Consider the following 19592-nt stretch of genomic DNA (forward strand, 5'->3'; position numbering starts at 1 on the left):
GTAATCTCTTTCAAAAAAATGCAGGCCTGGGACAGTGTGTTGAGCTGTAATAACAAAGGGCATGAGAAAATTTGACACAGGGGGCGCTTTCATATATAAACGTCCGCCATTTTAGTTCGGGTTGACTCCGGACTTCAGACAACAAGCGAACCGGGATTATCCATCGGAGTAATCGTCGTTCAAAATTGCAAATTTTCAAATTTCACCTGTAATAATATCAACTCAATATACTCTTCTTGATATTGGGTTAGGTATTTTTCGCAATCATGGTAAGTACATGCTGCATGTAGTCGTTTTATCTGCGATGTCATTTCGGATGTTATGAGTCTGATTCAGCTGTGTCATTGCCATGGCCTTCTTCGTGCTTCTACCAATCACCAATCAAACCTTACGTATGTGCTTTTAGCGTGTGCTCAGTCCCGGAGACGATTGCAAACTGAATAACATTTTTTACATTACTACATATTGTATTCAGTTTACTTTTAGTACATGGACGTACACGTACATGCTCAAGGAATGTGTGAAAATGATGTTTTGTTATGTGGATAATGATATTCAGACAGGACCTGTAAAACGTGTGATCATTCTCAGCTAAGAGAATTCACACTTCTAAGTATTGTCGTTGCACCAAGAAAGTTTGCTGTCAAGTATTCAAATCATCACCATTTGTCATGGTCATTACTTATCAAATAAATTTCACATACTTCTCTGCCCCTATTTTTAGTTGTCTGATGCCCACAACTTTCCCCCGACAGATTCTTGTGCAGTCCACAATCAGGGCTCACAATCACATGTAAAAACAGTCTTCAGAGTTGAAATATTAGTGTCCCATCCGATCGTCCTTCAAAGGACAAATACGGTAGTCATGAAAACGGGCTCATGAGAAACATATGTGCCTTGTTCAGGGTTGCAGTAAATATAAACTTTTTTATTCAATTTCATTACTTCAATTTAATACTAATAACTGAGATTTAGAATTATTTGTGTCTTGAATCAATTTTTGCACTGGGAATCTTCAGAGGAAAGGGATCAACAATCATGAACCACAATGATTTTCAGAATTTTTTTTGATAATTTTTTTTGTTTTTTGTCGTCCAAGATCTTGTCAGGAGGAAAGAACCCTGTTTCAAATGGAGTACTTTTGATATTTACCATCTGATCCTTTCCTCACATGTCTGAAAGTGTGCAGTGAGTACTTGCAGGACAGCAAAAATTAATCAAACTCATATTTTTTCTTTGGCAAGTATCAAATATGTGTATTTTATTCACCTGGTGAACATATTTTGAAGTTCCCACTATGACTCATCAAAATATTTTCAATTTCATTGCAGTCTATTATGTCATATAATGGTTCGGCCATTGTGGCCATGAAGGGGAAAGACTGTGTTGCCATCGCAGCCGATAAAAGATTGGGTGTTCAAGCACAGACAGTATCTATGGATTTCCAAAAGATATTTGAAATGGCACCAAGGCTCTATTTAGGTTTACCAGGTCTAGCAACAGATGTACAAACAGTGTAAGTAGTATCTTGATTCCTGTTCATAATCTATGGCACTATTACTGAAGTGGTATTGTCACAATCTGATGACATCATACCTGCCAGAGACAAAGCACAGTAATCCATAATGCAATGATTTGTGCAAGTGCCACTTCTGTAATAGTTCCAAAGCTTTGAAAGGAAATTTTTCATTTGTTACATCCACCATTTTAAACTTCTTTTGGTCCCCAAACCCAAAATTTTAACCCCATGCCTCTGTTATCGTTTGCAAAATAACAAAAAATTTGGCTTGCGAGGTGTATGGTAAGTCATTATGGTGCCAAAAATTTCCAGCATTCAAGTTAATTAATCAGGGTTAATTAAGATGGTAACATCTTTGGTTGGATGGGTGGTTGATTTGGATTTTACTTGTAGACTATAGCATTCATAATCTCCCAGTCTTGAGGTAGTGTTGATCAAAACATTACCTAATGTGTCTCTTTGTAAAGTTACTGTAACCCATTGCGGCAAGAAAATATTGTTTCAACTGTATATAGATACAACTTTGTGATCCACTTTGGACAATAGAGTGTCATCTGATCAAAATAAATATTTTTCAACTTCTAAGTATTATTTATAGTCCCAGCTGACAAGTCATAGGGACTAATGGTTTTGGTCGTGTTGGTCAGTTCATTTACAAGCTTTTCTCAGAGATGCCTGGACTAATTTTTTTTGAACTTAGTACAAGGACATGAACATATGTCATACAAATTTGTTATGTCTCGAGCTGTCATTAAAACATGTGGACCGATTTGTTCAAAGTTTGATACAAGGACTTGATTCGATATTCAAATTGATTTGTGACATGGTACAATCCAATATTACCGCCAGGCAGTTTTGTTCTGAATTTGACTTGTATTTAATATTGTTTCTTATGGTTGTGTGCAAACTTCAGTAATTAATGGTAAATGCAGAAATTTCAAAGCATTTTTTTTTGCATCATTGGTTTGTTCAGGACATAGTGAGAGAACATTTGTTTTCATTCATGGGCATTCAGGTAACTTTGCAGGACATCACTGTGTTTTCCTCTTTCATTTTGCAGATCCAACAGGTTGAAGTTCAGGCTCAATTTATACACATTGAGGGAAAGCAGACAAATAAAACCCAAGACATTCATGAGTATGGTTTCAAATCTCTTATATGAAAGGAGGTAAGTTAGAACAAAACTCTAGGATAGCATACCCATAGTCATAAGTCATCACCAGTATTGCGAATGTTTACATAAGACTAACATTATTCACCACAGTAGGTATCAGGGTTCCCTCAGACTTCTGGTACATGCTGTAGCCCCAGACATTATACAAAGAAGCAACCATCTTGTAGACTGTTTTTGAGGTACTGTAGTGAGTTACTGAATGAGAGACCAATAAACTGTTCTCAGACATGATAGTGCCAATTTTCTGTACGGACTCAAACTTCTATTGGTGTAAATTGTATATATAGTAAGCACTATGTTTATGTCGTCCTTCACTGAATTTCAATGATGGGCAACGCTGTCTTCACGTAAACTTTTTCTGCATTATAATATATGACTGCAAAACGTAATCTCTGCAAATTTTACAAGTATAGGAAGATTTGTGCAGTCACCAGTTTTCGCTGCCAAATCATTGTGAAAACACTCAAAACTCAAAAGTCTCATCGTTATGTCGCATATTTATATTTCAGGTTTGGTCCCTACTTTGTAGAACCCATCATTGCAGGTTTAGACCCACACACGTCAGAACCGTTCATATGTTCACTAGACTTGATAGGTTGTCCCATGGAACCTGAAGACTTTGTAGTCGCAGGAACTAGTTCAGAACAGTTGTATGGTATGTGTGAATCTCTCTGGCTTCCAGATATGGTAAGTATTCCTGGCTGTACTTATTTCCGAGAAATTCTTCTTGACAGGCAGATATGGCAGATCAGTTCGGTTTTCCTTGCCATCACAGGAGCTTTTATGCAACATTATTTTCACATCAAACACTACCTTGAAACACTCTACAAGCAACATAGTTATGTGTGTTATTTGTTGCAATTTCATTTGTTTTACAAGTGCTACATGTGTATCAACAATGCATTTGGTCACTGAGGTCACCAAGATTGCATGTGGCACACTACAGTCAGGTTGTACGTACATGCATTACGAGAGCAGTCGGGCATGAAGCTGATCGATAACGCCTGGCTTTATTTCATGCTTTACAAGTTTGGGCAAAAACATTTCTCACCTGGTGGTACTTTTTTCTTTGGTTTTGCAATTTGGCAAGAGGAGCGTGGAAACACATAGACAACTTCATCAGAACTCTAGCCATTAATGCAATTGACATTTAGGATGAATGAAAACTGCCACTCTTATTTCTCATTGTCTATTATTTCATGTGATATCAGATCATTATAGATGCCACCTGAGCAAACATTATTGCAAGCCTACCAAACCAAAGTATTTGAAAGCGCACCAGTAGCGAGATGTACGTTGTTCAACAAGCTTTGAAGCTCCTCTTTAAGCTATTACACCATCTTATCAAATTTATGTCCAGCTTTTATATCACTCATTTAATTGAAATACTGCCTTTCATATTGCCGAGCAACAAATGTGTGAAACATCTGAGTAAACATGTTATCTTTCTCACTCCACAGGGCCCAGATGAATTATTTGAATGTATATCACAAGCTTTACTCAACGCTGTGGACAGAGACGCCCTGGCTGGTTGGGGAGCAGTTGTACATATAGTGTAAGTTCAGAATGATTCTCTGCTATCAAGTGTCTCCATAGAAATCCTGCTTTCTTCCTTTGATATACATTCACCGAGTGATCAGGATACCCTGGTGAATGCAGATGCATGCATGCATGGTCTACTCACATTTAACTATGGGTCTGATTTGGTGCTATCCATGTCAGTGATTTTTATAGTCAATCCGTCGGCACCTTCACTTCTGTGCTAGAACACATTTGATGCATCAGGATGTGTTTGAAATTCAGTTTGTTCATCCGTAACCTAATGTAAATGTGAAAATATCAAATGATATCACAATGACTTACTTGACCGTATGGATTCAAGCTGACCCACTGGGTGATGAGCATGTTTCATGCTGCCCTCCGTGCTTCCTGCAAATTTTCAAGTCCACTTCTTTCTTTTCTTACAGAGAAAAAGACAAGGTAACAACAAGGACGCTGAAGGCAAGGATGGACTAGTATCAATCCCCATTTTCTTGATAAAAATGAACATTTTCTCAGTGCATTTTCGTTCCGGATGTTTGTCCTGGAAACTTGGACCACCTGGAGGACAAAAATCTACCACAAATGCAACACATGGTGATGCAGACGTGAAACTGGTCCAACATAGATACTGCTGAACTGGACCAGTTTGCCAATGCTTTGTACATCAATTCATTATCACATGAAGTGATTTGCCCTGTACATGTAAGCATGTTGAGTATGAAAACCTAGGAATCATCAAATTTACGCAATGTATGTCATGGTATATTTCATGTGTACACACAGTTTATTAAGATTTGTCAAGTTGAAATCATGCCGAATAGCAATGGTAAATGACGTGGTTATTGTAAAAAACATGTCTTTTCTGTTGTTGAAGTAAAACTTTAATAAATAAAAACTAAAAAAAACAACAAACTTTGTGTGCTGTTTTTGTGAAATTTCTGTTTTGTTTCAATGTAATAGCGACAAAGTTATAGTTGGCAACTCAAAGCATTCCAAACACAAACTGGTAGAAAATATTTTTTAAAATGTCAGCCAGTTAATATTTTTACCAAATCGCCAGAAGTAGCATGCAACATCATGCATATGTAAATTTTTACAAAGACATTTTGCATTAATTCATGATCATAACTTTTTCACGATTCTTCACAAATCCAAATTGAGGTGTTCCAATCGAATATGGAATTTTGTATGTTACCTTACAACTCCCCCCCCCCCCCCCCATCACATCTAGTTTCTGAGACATGGTTGTTGACTCCGTTCATTCAAGTTAAGTTTGCCAGTAAGCTATTATGAACAAGAGTGGAAAATGTTCAAAGGATATCCATGAGGACTCCAGACTTTCAAAAGATTTTGTACCTCAGAAATTTTTATCACCAGAAATGTTTGACCTACAACTGCTGGTAGTACGTGGATCTAAATAGTATTTGGATGGTTGCCATGACCACAGTTTCTCTTTGCCAGGAACACTGACCAATATGGATTCAGTGCCCCTGTACTTTTAGCAGTTGTACATGAAATTGCACTCTGCAAAGTTGTTAGTCCCCACGGACACCGTCCGGGGGGACTTATAGGTTTGGTCATGTCCGTCCGTGTGTGCGTCCGTCCGTCCGTCCGTCCGTTCACGCAGATATCTCAGAGATGCAAGAAGCGATTTCATTCAAACTTAGTACAAGGATTACTTCATATGTCATGCAGATGCACGTCGATTTGTTTTGTGATACGATCCAATATGGCCGCTAGGCGGCCATTTTATTACGATTTTTTCATGTACAGAGCCATAACTCAGACATGTTTCAACCGATTTTATTCAAAGTTGGTACAAGGACATTGACCAATGTCATAGATATGCACGTCATTTTGTTTTGTGATACGATCCAATATGGCTGCTGTGTGGCCATTTTGTTACGATTTTTTCATATGCAGAGGCATAACTCAGGCATATCTCAACCGATTTTATTCAAAGTTGGTACAAGGACATTGACTTATGTCTTACATATGTACGTCGATTTGTTATGTGATATGATCCAATATGGCCGCTAGGCAGCCATTTTATTACGATGTTTTCATGTACAAAGCAATAACTCAGACATGTTTCAACGGTTAGAACGGATTTTATTCAAAGTTGGTACAAGGAGATTGACTAATGTCATACATATGCATGTCAATTTGTTATGTGATACGATCCAATATGGCTGCCTTTCGGCCATTTTGTTATGATTTTTTCATATGTCGAGGGCCATAATACTCTAAGGCATATCTTAACCGATTTTATTCAAAGTTGGTACAAGGACATTAACCTATGTCATACATATGTATGTCAATTTGTTTCTTGATATGATCCAATATGGCTGCATGGCAGCCATTTTGTTACAATTTTTTCGTGTCCTTAGCCAAAACTTTGGCATGTCTCAACTAATTTTTTTCACTGATTTTATTCAACTTAGTACAAGGACATTGACCTATGTCATACATATGCACATTGATTTGTTTTATGATACAATCCAATATGGCCGCCGTGTGGCCATTGTTTTCCGATTTTTTCATGTCCGGAACCATAACTCAGACATGTATCAAGCAAATTTATTCAAAGTTGGTACAAGGACATTGACTTATTTATACATATGTATGTCGATTGGTTTCACGAGATGGTCCAATATGGCCACATGGTAGCAATTTTGTTATGGTTGTTTCATGTCGAGAGCCATAACTCTGGCAAGTCTCAACTGATCTTATTCAAAGTTGGTACATGTACATTGACTTACGTCATACCGGTACATATACATGTTGATTTTTTAAACAGTAAGATCAAATATCGCTGCATGGCGGTGATTTTGTTACAATTTTCAGATGTACAGAGCCATAACTCAGACATATTTCCACCAGTATCATTCAAAGTTGGTACAAGGACATTGACCTATTCCATACATATGCTCATCAATTTGTTTCACGTCATGTAGCAGCAACATGTCAATTATTGAAGTTTTGTAAGTAGGCTGATATGTCAAGAAATACGTACTGCATCAAATTCATGAAACTTTATACAGATATTAACTGATGTTAAGCTCACATTGCTTTAACATTGAAAAAGACATTTATCAGTGTCATTTTAATTAATTTGTAATTGCATAAGTAATGAACTTTCCTAATTAGGGTGATATAGCCACAAATTAATACAACGTCAAATGTGATGAAACTTGATACAGATGTTGATCTCATAGTGTTGTAAATACTGCATCAAACTTTATGAAATATGGTACCAGTGATAATCTGTCAAGTGTTAGAATTGTATGCAAAAATGTTTTGCAACATCCTGTTGATTAATTCCTAGTTGACTCATTTTATGAACTTTAGGATGGTGGCCTACATTGGTTTTATGTTTTCATCACCATGGAACTCATTCTTGGCCATTGAGCGCCATCTGTATCAAAGTATTTTTATCACAGACCTAATTAATGAAGAGGACTCTATCCTCTTAGGACATGTAATCAAAGTACCCATTAACAAGTGGGGACTGTGTCATCAACGATGACTTGTTTTACAACACTCTGAGTGTGTTGTCAAGCAAGAGCGTGTGTGTGATTGGTTCATATGGTACTGATACCAAACTATGACAAAATCAGAACTAAAGATTTTTAAGTGATCTTGCAACAGATTACAAGTGTTAGACAACTGGGACTTTATGAAATTACTGAAATGACTCAAAATCATGAAAGCTTACCAGTATTGCAACAGTTGTCTGAGACCTGCACTCACAATAAACACTTCTTCAAAGCAGGCTGCACTTACAATGTATATCAATCGTACACTCCCACTAACATCAGAATAAAGGTATTAGATTGAGCACGTAATCTACCGGTATATGTACCATAACAAGAAAACATAAATGATATACAGTGTATGTGATCCCTATGGTGTGAAGGGTGCTGCAAGTCTCAGATCAGCTGAAAGCCTAGCCACCAATACGCGTCTTTCAAGGAAAAGTTTAAGCAGAAATTCTAAATCGTCCCAGATGTCTAAAAGGCACATTGCGATAATTTCTGCAGTAAGTTCCAATAGGAAACAGTGGTAGTGCTAGGTATCTGCATAATGTGCCCCTCCAAACAAACGACAAATACTACAGACAGCCAAATTATATAGATATATATCAACAATACTTATATTTTATTAGCCAAAAAAAAGGAGTCTAAGAATACAAACTATGTGGGTGAATCAATTTACTTCACAGGAACTGTCCAAGAAAGGCTTTGAGATGAAAACAGAATGGAAAATGTATATACAAGAAAGAATTGATCTGTGACATGCAATTACAATGGGTCACCAATTCAATGTGGATGCCACAAACTTCAAAAGTGTGTATTCCTAAAAAGAGAAAATTTGTTATTCTTCATTCAGTTTTGCAGGTTTTATACATCAACAGATCTACATTTACAAAGCTAGTGGGCCGTTTAAGTCAAAATATCTTTATTTGTCTACGAGGATTTCGCTCGACTCACTTGCATACATTTGTGAAAGGGAAAGATGATTAAATACCATCAAAAGTTGCATTCCTTTCAAATTTTACAGTCTGTACAGTTGTATCTTTTTTTCCCCCAAGAAACAATTGCAAAATGTTTTGTTGTCAGCTTTCATTGAAAAATCACAGATGCCAAGTCTTTTTGTATTGTTATTTTGTTTCTTGCACTAACGCATTCTCAGTGTTGTTTAAGTGTCTTTCAAATGTTTGTAGCTTTCTTCAGGTAGATAGGTGTTCTATATCCATTTAGCATGTACATGCTGTTACTTCATGCAAAACACAGTTCAGGTTTTAGGCCACTGGCTGATACTGCTCAACTCTCTCCAAAAGCTGTTCTGAATATCCAGGTGAGTAGTATCTGTGGATGAAGGAATATAGAAGAGGAAAAATTACAACGGTTCTGGAGGGCAATGCTGCTTTTCCATGGAAACAGATCCCTGGAGGCGAGGATCATCCACGAGTAACCAACAAGAATTAAAGGCATTGCATCTTCAGAAGTTATGGCCTATTGCGTTTTCCATCAAACGAATTACTACTGGTAAATATGGCAGCAGGTTTTCATTTTTACATTCATCACATTGAATGTGAAAATACCTATAAACAGTACTAAGATTTCTCAAATAGTTCCACAATATCACAGGGGAAAACGTTGAAGGGTAAAATACATAAAAATGGGCAAAGTTAGGTGAACATACATTTACATTGCTAACTTAAGGTCTTTGAAACATTTTGCAAGAAGAATGAGTATTTTCCATTCTCTTGTGTTAAAATGAAGATGTTTAATACTTCAACTTGTAATCATTGGTGATCAGTAAAAGAAGTGGTTTCTCATATACAAATATATTGCCATACATCACCAATTCTTATCAACCATTTTCTGGACTTTTCTATTGTTGGCTGTCTCAAAAGGTACCCTATGTTACAAAATCGTTTGGCTAACATACGACATATGTAACCTGAATAAGAATTAGCACATCTTTTGTCACAGCCAGGCACATGGATGGACCAAAACATTCTGAACGGAATCTTACCTGACAATTTCTTCAGGGTAGCAATTGTTGATGATGTTGATATATTCATGGAGTGCACTGCCAGGTTCTGCCTTGATTTCTTGTACTTTCTTGAGACCACCGCTTGTGACGAAGAGTCTCCTAGCCTTTGCGTCGTGTGGCAATACTTTGCTGAATTGACCGACGACGTGTTTGAGTATGTTTGCAGGGGCATCGTGTAACAGTGGTTCCAAGGCGGGCAGGTGGACGCATTTCTGGAGGATGTTCTTCAAGGCTTTCTTAGACTGCATAAGGAAAGAACAAGAAGATTTGATCAATATTAGCTTGATTTTTAGTATTGCATCTTCACCCCTAACTCCCAAGTATGTAGAGCCGATATCATCATGAAATAGTAGGATTAAACTGTCATATTGTGGTAATAGGAACGCAACTATAGACCCCACCCCTTTGACCATCATAGTTTGACCAAAAACCATACTTATAAATGGTAATTGAGGACCTGTTTACAGGGAATAGGGGTGAACAGGTTAACTCTGGCATAAAAAAACGAGGGGGCTAAATTGTGGTAAAGTGGTTACACCACTGAAATAAGGACATTTTGTCTTCAAATTCTCTCTGCACATCTCTTAGATGTAATTTTGTGATACAAAAAACGCAGAGATTTTTCAAGATGTTTTTATACACTAATATAACTATCAATACTCAGTACTGACATATGGGAGACAATTATGTTTGCATTTATTAGACAGACTTATGCAGTGATTTCACTCATAAGTTTTTGGAAACAAAAAGGCTATATGCAAATTTAAATGTCACATTTCAGTTTAGTGCATCTTGTCCCCTTTTGTTTCAACTGAGTAAAACCAACAGAAAACTTGAACTGTGGTTACATTTAACAAAAATCTGGTTTTACCTTAGTCTGCAAATCTTCTGAGGCATCTGCACGTAGATAACATTGCAACAGTCTGGGTAGGACATTGGCGACGGCGACGGCTTTGGCATGTTCTGGTGTGTGACGTCCTATCTGCCCAAGGGCCCATGCTGCGGCGGCCATGATGTGATCTTCTGGTTCTTCAGCCAAGGTAATTGCAAGTTGAGTTACACCCTATGTAATGAAAACAGGAAAGTTTGTTGTGAGCTCAAATGTGAAAGTAGAATTGACAATGAAATACCACAGTCTAAGTCCTATATGATAGTCATATTTTATAGACAGTTTGGATTGAGTATGCAGAAACATAACATGCAAGCACAAAGAATAGGCTATAATTTAAACATATCTGGTCTTGAGGAAACAAATTTTAAAAGTTGTGCAGTCGATAGGCAAGCAAATGAAAGAGATAGGTTAGAAATACTGAGTTGAGGTAGATAGCGCTTCAATTCAGGAAAAGACTTGGCTTTCAAAGTTATTTGTCTGTCTACTTCTGTTGATTTACTAAAATTATTTTGAAACTCTTCAATCACGTTCTTGTTTTTGTGAAATCATTATGATTTGCTTCTTAAATTAAAAAAATTGCATGGCGACTCCTGACTAGTATTCTTTACTATGAAAATGAATAAAGCTTCCTTCTGAATATCGAAATTGAAGAAAAATTTCCAAACTGCTGTATTCAAGGTGCTTGTTACCTTAGAAAAGCAACCCTAGCAGAAGAATAGAGAGGAAAGATTTTGGTGTAAGGAATAGCTGATTTATACCTTTGACACGATGACAGCCATTGCAAGATTTTCAGAGTGAGCGGCCACATATCCCAACATCATGACACCAGGTAGACGAACATTACCACGTGATTCGCCAACATAATCAACGACTGCAGCAACACCACCAGCATTGACAACCAACTGTGCCAGTTCTGGCGTGTGTTTGACAATCTCCCGGATCAAGGTAGCTGTGTTCTTACGTACATATTCGTCGACATCTTTCAAGCATGTTAGGACAGCTGGGAAGATTTCGGCTTCTACCACCATCTCGGCTAGATCAACAGAGTGCTTGGCAATCTGGCTCAGGGCTGAGAATACTTGTCTCTGTGTAGGAGAATATGAAATGACAATATTAGTTATCATCAAAATAGTTAGGTCTGTTTCTTGACCATTTCATATGCCGTAACTTTCATGGAGCAAAAGTCTTGAGTAAATTTTGGAACAGTCAAGAAATGCACCTCCATAAAATTGCTGTGTATACCACATTATGATTTTGTCATTTGACTTTCTCCACTGAAATTGAAAACAAACTTGAGCTTGACGCAGTTCATGAGAGGCACTTTCTTGGAATTCAAGTTAGAATACATGGGGTTTATGAAAATCTTTTGATAATTTTTGGACAAATTTTGACTTTTGAAGTCACACATCAGGGAATTCATAAGCAAAAGTTAAAATCAATGATTTATTTTTAATTAACAGTGAGAACTAACCTTCAATTTAGCATCAGGGTTGAGGATCATTTGTGCCAGATGAGCTATGGCTCCAGAGTCCACCACAGTCTGTGCCAACTCTGGTGAATGCTTGCAGATATCACTCAAAGCAGATGCTGCGATGCGTTTCAAGGACAACTCTGGTTCTTGGATACAGAGCACCAGCAGTGGCACAGCACCGGCATCAACAACTGACTGGGCCAATTCTGTGAAAGCAACAGTCCAATTAGTAAATATAACACTGTTCAGAAATAATATCTTACAATTGTATAATTCTGACTAAAGCTTTTGGCACTGCACAGAGGAACGCAAAAGTTTCACGATTAAAAGTAATTTCCAATTTTTTATTATCCTTGTAGAACCAACTGCAGTTACTACCATGGTACACATGGCTAATTTACAATAATACACATAAAATGTAAAGAATGACAAAATACCATGTGGTAAAATATTTGAAATCCTCCATTCATGTACCTGATATTTACTGCAATGATAGAAATACCATAGTTGCAAATCAAAGTGACTCTATAACAATTGTGACCAAGGATAACAGAGATCTGCAGACACAAAAACCTTCAATTTCTTCAACCACTCACCAGCATTATGCCGAGCAATGTATCCCAAGGCCCAGGCAGCGGCTTCTTTGACACCTGGATCAAACTCCTCAAGGCAAATAACCAATGCATCAAGCGCACTACAGTCGACGACAGACTGAGCTAACTGTGGTGAATGCTTGGCTACAGCTCTCAGGACAAATGCGGCGGCTTTCTTGTAGAAACGCTGGGTATAATAAAACAAAAATGAGAGTTCATGTATCATTACCACATAAGACTCTAAGAGCAAGGCAAAAAAGTATTGTGAGCCTTTGCTGTCATGTCATCTTCAAAGATCAGACTTCTGACAGTAAGTGCATATATGTTACTCCATATACAGAGATAGAGACAAAGGATTGAGTAAGGGTAGAAATTAACTGTCACTCTGTGTACCAGTAATGTTTATTCTAAATTTGCATAACTGTTCAGGACTTAATTGTGTATTACAAACAATCAAATTAAATGTTTATTGGAATCTGCTCCATTTTCTTCTATCTAATTCACACCTTTAAACCCTTGCTTTTTGCTGAATTTTGAAAATTTTGCTTTCTAATTTAATCAGGAATATACCTCTATAAGAGATTCATTCCCACCACAGTCCCTCCACTCACTGTATTCTCAGCAATGGAAATCTGTGACAAACATGATGAATGATTGCTTCTGCTTAAACAACAGTTCATTTGTGGAGGGACCGTGGTTTAAATGAGTGACAACTATACCATAATCTTAACCTATTCATACCAACTGAATACCCATTGATTAAGTTAACAGGGTGTAGAAATTTGGATTTAACAGATGTTGTACATGACATTCTAATCCATCACTCCAGTTTTTATACTTTTTTAAAGTTATCAAACACGTTGTTATTGAGAGAATCAAATGTTCATTGCTAGTGAGCATACACGGTTTATTGTTGGTGAGGATGTCTTTCACATTGAGTAGACTCACATTCTGTTCAGCGAGGGAATACACCAGCTGTGGTAAAATGTCTCCTTTGACAACTGCTTCAGCCAAGTCATCATTGTAGTTGGCCAGTCGTCCAAGTGCTAAGGCAGCAGTCTGTTGGATCGTTGGGACGATGTCAAGTAAGAGAGGACGCAGCAAGGACATAACACCTGGAAAAATGAGATTAAACTAAAGTCAATCTACCTGTCTAAATAGTTTACAGTTTATTTAGTAGAGCTGTTTCATATCGGGCATGATGTTTTCTGTATCTTTACACTGTATAATGATGAAATCTTGATTTACATTGCCATGGATACAATCAGTTGAATTTAAAACTATAAAACAGAATTTTGAAAAATAAAGTCATTGTAACAAAAAATAATATTTTCTTACTCCTAGCAGTTAGAGTATTAGCGTCATGGCAGTTCATCAAACTTGCATCATTGATTAATTTTTCCAAAATCTGTAACACATTTATGTTACAATTTATTTGTTGTGGCAATGGCCACAGATTCGTTATGTTAACGTGATTACTGATTTACTCACCGGCATTTTGCAAAGTCTCAATGTTCTGTGGTCGAGATGACAGTTCAGCAATAGTCTGCACAAACTGCGTTCTTGACTTCTGATACTGTTCGAACACTGCGAGTACAGACAAGAAAAGACGACATCAAACTTTGTGGCAACTTGTTCTCTTCCTACCTCCATGTTCTGTTCATACTACTGGAAATCCAACGCGCTAACCAGCAGTAGAGTTTAATTTGGTCGATGTTGTCGAGGACTAATTTCGAGTGAAAAATACTGATATTTTCCATAGAGTATTATTTCTTCCAATAAATTTATAACAGAACTATCTTTCATGGAAATGCAACGTCCCCACATTGGCACATAGTACACACACTACACAAAGAGCGGACATCGAATCTCCCGTTTGAAATCAAAATTTGTAAAGAAAATGAAATTCATTAGCAGTCTTCCTACATTATTTTTTGGTGACAACATTTACTACGATTTATGATTTTGGGCAAAGAGAAAGAAAAGTTTCAAAGCATACATCAACAAACGAGAGCCTGTTGTCATTGTCAACTGCCATGCATACCGCAAACAGCTGAAAACAACCTTCGGAAATTGCAGATTCCGAATTAGAAAAAGTGAATATTCGAGCTTCATAACAGCTCTTCATACCTTGTAAGACCTGTCTCGAACTCATTGTGGCTGACTGTGTTCAATTCCTCGATATTTTCAAGTAACAGTTTTAGAAATCACCACTGGTTTCCGAGAGCATCGGCGTCTAAGCGAACCCACACCAGGTATGAGGAGTTTCTGTTTTGTTGCTAAGGCCAACACAGGAAGTACTTAGTACGCATGTGCAAGGATCAATTGTGGCGCGCTGCTTGATGGGAGTGCACTAGTGAAATGAGTCAAAGTCCGTACAGCGCAGTCGCTGGAATAACAGTGTTTCTATTCACCAAAATGTCAAAATTTGCCTTAATTCATGCAAATGACAGGCACAGCTGAAGGGAAAACTGATCCAAAACGCATAACACGTTTCAACTGGAATCAAAGCTTAGATTACTTACATTTTCCGTCATAGATTCAGTTTCGGATGCCAGAGCGCAACGCCAGTGGTTGCAACTGTCTTTTCTGTTACCTTTTTACTTACTTTCAAAGTTATGTATGCCAAAAGGAAACAGGAAAAAAGAGATCAAAGGGTTATTTCAAAGGCATTAAATTGGCACACAAGTTGATAATATGCGGGTGTTATTAACACTTTCTAATTTCCCCATTTTGGTAGTTTTTTCTGGTGGAGCTTATGTTAACCAAATATCTCATAGAAAGCAATGAACTCATTCTTATGTTTGTCACTTGTGTAGTTGTTCCTAACAAATTGTAAAACTCAATGAGAAGTTCGATGTTTCTGCACTTCCATATTCTTGTTCCTTACAAATTCACTCTCTACTGTATAAATAAATAAATAAATAAATAAATATATAAATAAATACTGTAAAATTTAATGTTATCGTAAAACGCCCTTTGCAAAAGTTACGCCATCGTAATCGTAGCAATATCGCTAGTTTTGTAAGATAATAGCAAAAAAAAAAATTATCCCATGGTTGGCTCTACAGTCAAGCGACAGCGAAAAGCGTGGATGGCACACGAGGACAGTGTTCGAGGATTTTATTTACATACTTTTTTACTGTGATCGTCCCAATAAAGATTCGCACTACCACCCCTGGGTGACTCGGACTTAGCACTGGATTTGTAAAGTTTTCTTCTGTTTCTCCTTTTTAGTATCGCGTATTTTTTCCTGCGATAACTGTAAGCTATTAGCTGCTTCTGTTATCTTACACCAGTATATTATCTGGAACAGACAGCCTATGCGTTGTCTAATAGTCAAAGCACTAGAGGGCGTCCTGACACGCATGACCCTACATCAGATCGACACGAGCCGACCTGACCTGTTGCAGCAGACGCCAAAGCAGGTACAACAGTACTCGGACTCGGCTGTCACCAGGTGCCTGTTTACTACTACTACGTCAGTTTCACTAATAACTCTTGAACATGTCTGCGCTGTCCTGGATGGTGCGATGTCCCCTTACGACTAGGTTTTTCTATGTTGTGGAAGCACGGACGCGTCCTCAGGTAAATTTGTCCGGTATCAATAAATGTACAAGGGTAGCAGATTAGGCCGGGTTTAACCGGGTTGTCAGTGTATATATCAGTCTATACTGAACAAGACAATGCGCTCATGCATGAGCGCATTGTCTTGTTCAGTATAGACTGTGGCTTTGGTATTTCCAGTCGCTCATATGGCCGAGATTGACGGGAAATTAAACAACTAGGTGGTTTAATTGTTCGGTTTAAGACAACATTTGACATTGACCTAATTTTGTACCACAGTCCACGGTCCCTCTATATAGAGGTATCTTGTGTTAGCCCGTGCACAGTCCTAAAAGCAGTGTATTGTATAGCGGATGTTCTGTCTGGGCTGTGTTGTAGACCAAAATCAAATTCTGAGTAACTGATCACGATAAAAGTTTAATGCTCTATAATATTTGACAAATGACCTAATTTTTCACCAGTCTCTTGACGTGTGGTGGAAATGAATTCTTGACTGTTTTCAGAGACCAAGTTACAGTCACCCTCTATTCCCGCCTCAATCACTGTAGTGAACCAAACCAAATTTCTACCTCTGCAATTTCACTTTATGTATTGCCCTGTATATATTTCTTTATATTTTTGTGTGAGTTTACTACGCCCATAAAGGGAGAATTCTCATGAACAAAATATTTGCATTGGTGAAAGAAGCATCACTTTTGAACTTTCCAGAAATGAAAACAACGATATTACAAAAGCAAGCTCTCAAATACAACTCCACTGTCCTCAGGGAGTTTATGTACAGAGGTTGGTTGATTTTAAACCATCTTATAAGGGTGTCAAATTAATCTCTGTTAAACCCACCCACAAATGTGATCTTGCACTGTGATGGCAGTGTGTAAGAAGTCGTGTTAGTATGCTGTCATGCTTATTTGTTCTCATTTGAGTTAATTTGTGTCACAACAGTGACAAAACCATGAATCAGATCATAGCCACGTTCATGTTGCACACATTGTGACAATCAACAGTGCAGGAACATTGTGTTCTAGGTTCGTAGGATGACCACGGCAGTGATAGCTGCAAAGAGCCCCTTCAAAGTAACATGTGAAGCAGATAAACGGTACAGTTGGTGCTCATGTGGTAGAAGTAAGAAACAGGTATGAGAAAGTATGGGTCTCAGATGATTTCTAAAGCTCAGAATTCAACTTTGATTTACAGAAACACATCTTATGAAATGTAAGACGTTTTCATTTTAAAAGGTTTTCTTATACTTTTTCCTATCAGTTGAAGACCAAGTTTTGCTACAATGTATACAGATTAAGTATATATCTGAAAATATTAAAACAGCATATGATAGTTGAAAGAACTAGAAAGATTTCGTAGTATTCTGTATATGTCTCCCACAGTCACTCGTGATCTATTCAGCTCTGGTACTATTCACGCCATAGAAGTGTGTACATAAGCGAGGGTTTTTTTCGCTTATATACACACGTCTATGGTGCGAATAGTCCCAGAGCTGAATAGATCACGAGCGATTGTGATGTCTCCTGTTGTTTGAATATTTTTGACATATCAGAAACTACATTTAATGATTCTATCATATTTTAAGTGATATGAAATCACTCAGAACAATCATCAGTGTAAAGGTAAAATGATTGCACTATTTTAAGGTTCTATGTCATAATTTTATTGTCCAATTTTCTCTTGATCAGCCATTTTGCGATGGAGCTCACAAAGGCACTGGAATGCGACCATTACGGTTTACCCTTGAAGAGGCAAAAGAGTTACTCCTGTGTGGATGTAAACAGACCAAAAATCCACCGTATTGCGATGGCAGTCATAAACAGGACTTTGTGCAGAATGCAATAATATAAAGATTTCACTGAAATGCATGGTTTGACAAGGAAACTCATATACAGTACTCAATTTTAAGGTGTCATAAAGGGCATTCTTAATTTGTGTTGGAAGATCTCTTTCCAAGCTTGTTTCTTTACTTGTTTTGTTTGTTTGTTGATTCCTTTATTGAGTGTAAACATTTTTGGACTTTTACCTCTGAAATTTTACCCCTTTATGATGAAAATACGGCGTTTTTTTGACATTTCTCCAAAAGTAATCACTTGATTATTTTGCCACTACATTTGTACCAAAATCACTCCCTGACTATATGAGTATTGTCGTTTGCCATACAGAGATTTGATCACATGCATTTCATTGATTTCCACTTGGAGGAGAGAGGGCACCACACAGCCAAAATCTCTACTTTGAAGGAGAGAGGGCGCCATACACCCAAAACATGAGTAAATACATATGATTGACATGCCTCATAATGCATGTGTGATGTGGATATAAGCAAATTTGCAATGAATAACTAACTCATAATTGATAACACAATACATTTGAAGAGTCATTTTACTTGATATAACAATCAAATATATGCAGCTCTTATATGTCACTCTGACATGACAATCAACTTACTGTGAAATTCAGCAGTTTATATTGTGTCAAACATTTTAGTTTATCATTTTATGATGGATCCGTCAGTAGATGACAAGTGGCATTGTGTGTTATTTATCTTTCCCAGCAGCTGATCTTTATTCAAAGTCTTTGAAACTAAGCAAAGCAAAATGATTCTGAAATTCACTTTTACCAATATCTAAGATTTCAAGTTTTTGGGCGTGTGTTCAGTCAAGATTTGTTCCAGATACCCCATCCCCACCCCCAAGAACTTCATTATGACCACAGAGAAGAGTCGGTCACACGGTCCATCAGGTGACCCTGAATTCCCACAATGATACTTCCTTCTCTGCAAATTGTCAATGTTTTCTTCTCAGAAGTAATACAGCAGGATTTTTTCCAAATTGCCACCTTATGTTGTTTGCTATTTTGTCTTTGTTTACTCCTGGCAAACAGATAGTAGTGTTCAACTGTTGCGATCTTTAGATTCACATTTTTTGCCGTGACATCATCAATATTTACAAATAAAGTGATATCAGATCAAATAACTTTCACTGTAATGTGGAGTGATACTAGACACAGATACGATGTATTACTTTGCTGTAATTTATGACTGTATTAAATGAATTATATTTATGTATCTAGAAAAACATGTGAGATGTTCTTGATGACACGACCATGCAGCCATTTTAGGATGAATATCATTAACATGAATGTCAATAAAGTTCGGTTTTAATGGCCTGCAACAGTATCAATTAATATCAGCAGCTTCGCCCAACCAATCTCTCTCTCTCTCTCTCTCTCTCTCTCTCTCTCTCTCAACTATGAATAGTCATTTT

The 19592-nt window shown here is 37.3% G+C and overlaps 3 protein-coding genes across 3 annotated transcripts; 2 read left to right on the forward strand and 1 right to left on the reverse strand.

Annotated features, from left to right (window-relative positions):
• Positions 1–91: 91 nt before the first annotated feature.
• LOC139140111 (proteasome subunit beta type-3-like) lies at positions 92–5147 on the forward strand. Its single transcript, XM_070709141.1, has 6 exons — positions 92–269; positions 1332–1516; positions 2580–2687; positions 3203–3380; positions 4154–4248; positions 4661–5147. Exons 1-6 carry the CDS (start codon positions 267–269, stop codon positions 4707–4709), a joined length of 618 nt encoding a protein of 205 aa, XP_070565242.1. The 5' UTR covers positions 92–266; the 3' UTR covers positions 4710–5147.
• A 3217-nt stretch (positions 5148–8364) lies between these two features.
• Positions 8365–15072, reverse strand: LOC139140112 (sperm-associated antigen 6). The gene is made up of 9 exons (XM_070709142.1): positions 14887–15072; positions 14248–14343; positions 13705–13871; positions 12760–12943; positions 12164–12369; positions 11451–11777; positions 10672–10863; positions 9780–10042; positions 8365–9106 (listed from the first exon to the last, which is right to left on the reverse strand). Exons 1-9 carry the CDS (start codon positions 14909–14911, stop codon positions 9040–9042), a joined length of 1527 nt encoding a protein of 508 aa, XP_070565243.1. The 5' UTR covers positions 14912–15072; the 3' UTR covers positions 8365–9039.
• A 1048-nt stretch (positions 15073–16120) lies between these two features.
• Positions 16121–19301, forward strand: LOC139140113 (CDGSH iron-sulfur domain-containing protein 3, mitochondrial-like). The gene is made up of 3 exons (XM_070709143.1): positions 16121–16344; positions 17349–17456; positions 18012–19301. The coding sequence occupies exons 1-3, from the start codon at positions 16264–16266 to the stop codon at positions 18171–18173; spliced, it is 351 nt and encodes a 116-aa protein (XP_070565244.1). The 5' UTR covers positions 16121–16263; the 3' UTR covers positions 18174–19301.
• Positions 19302–19592: the final 291 nt, after the last annotated feature.

Source organism: Ptychodera flava, chromosome 9 (genome assembly GCF_041260155.1).
Source record: "Ptychodera flava strain L36383 chromosome 9, AS_Pfla_20210202, whole genome shotgun sequence".
NCBI classification, from domain to species: domain Eukaryota; kingdom Metazoa; phylum Hemichordata; class Enteropneusta; family Ptychoderidae; genus Ptychodera; species Ptychodera flava.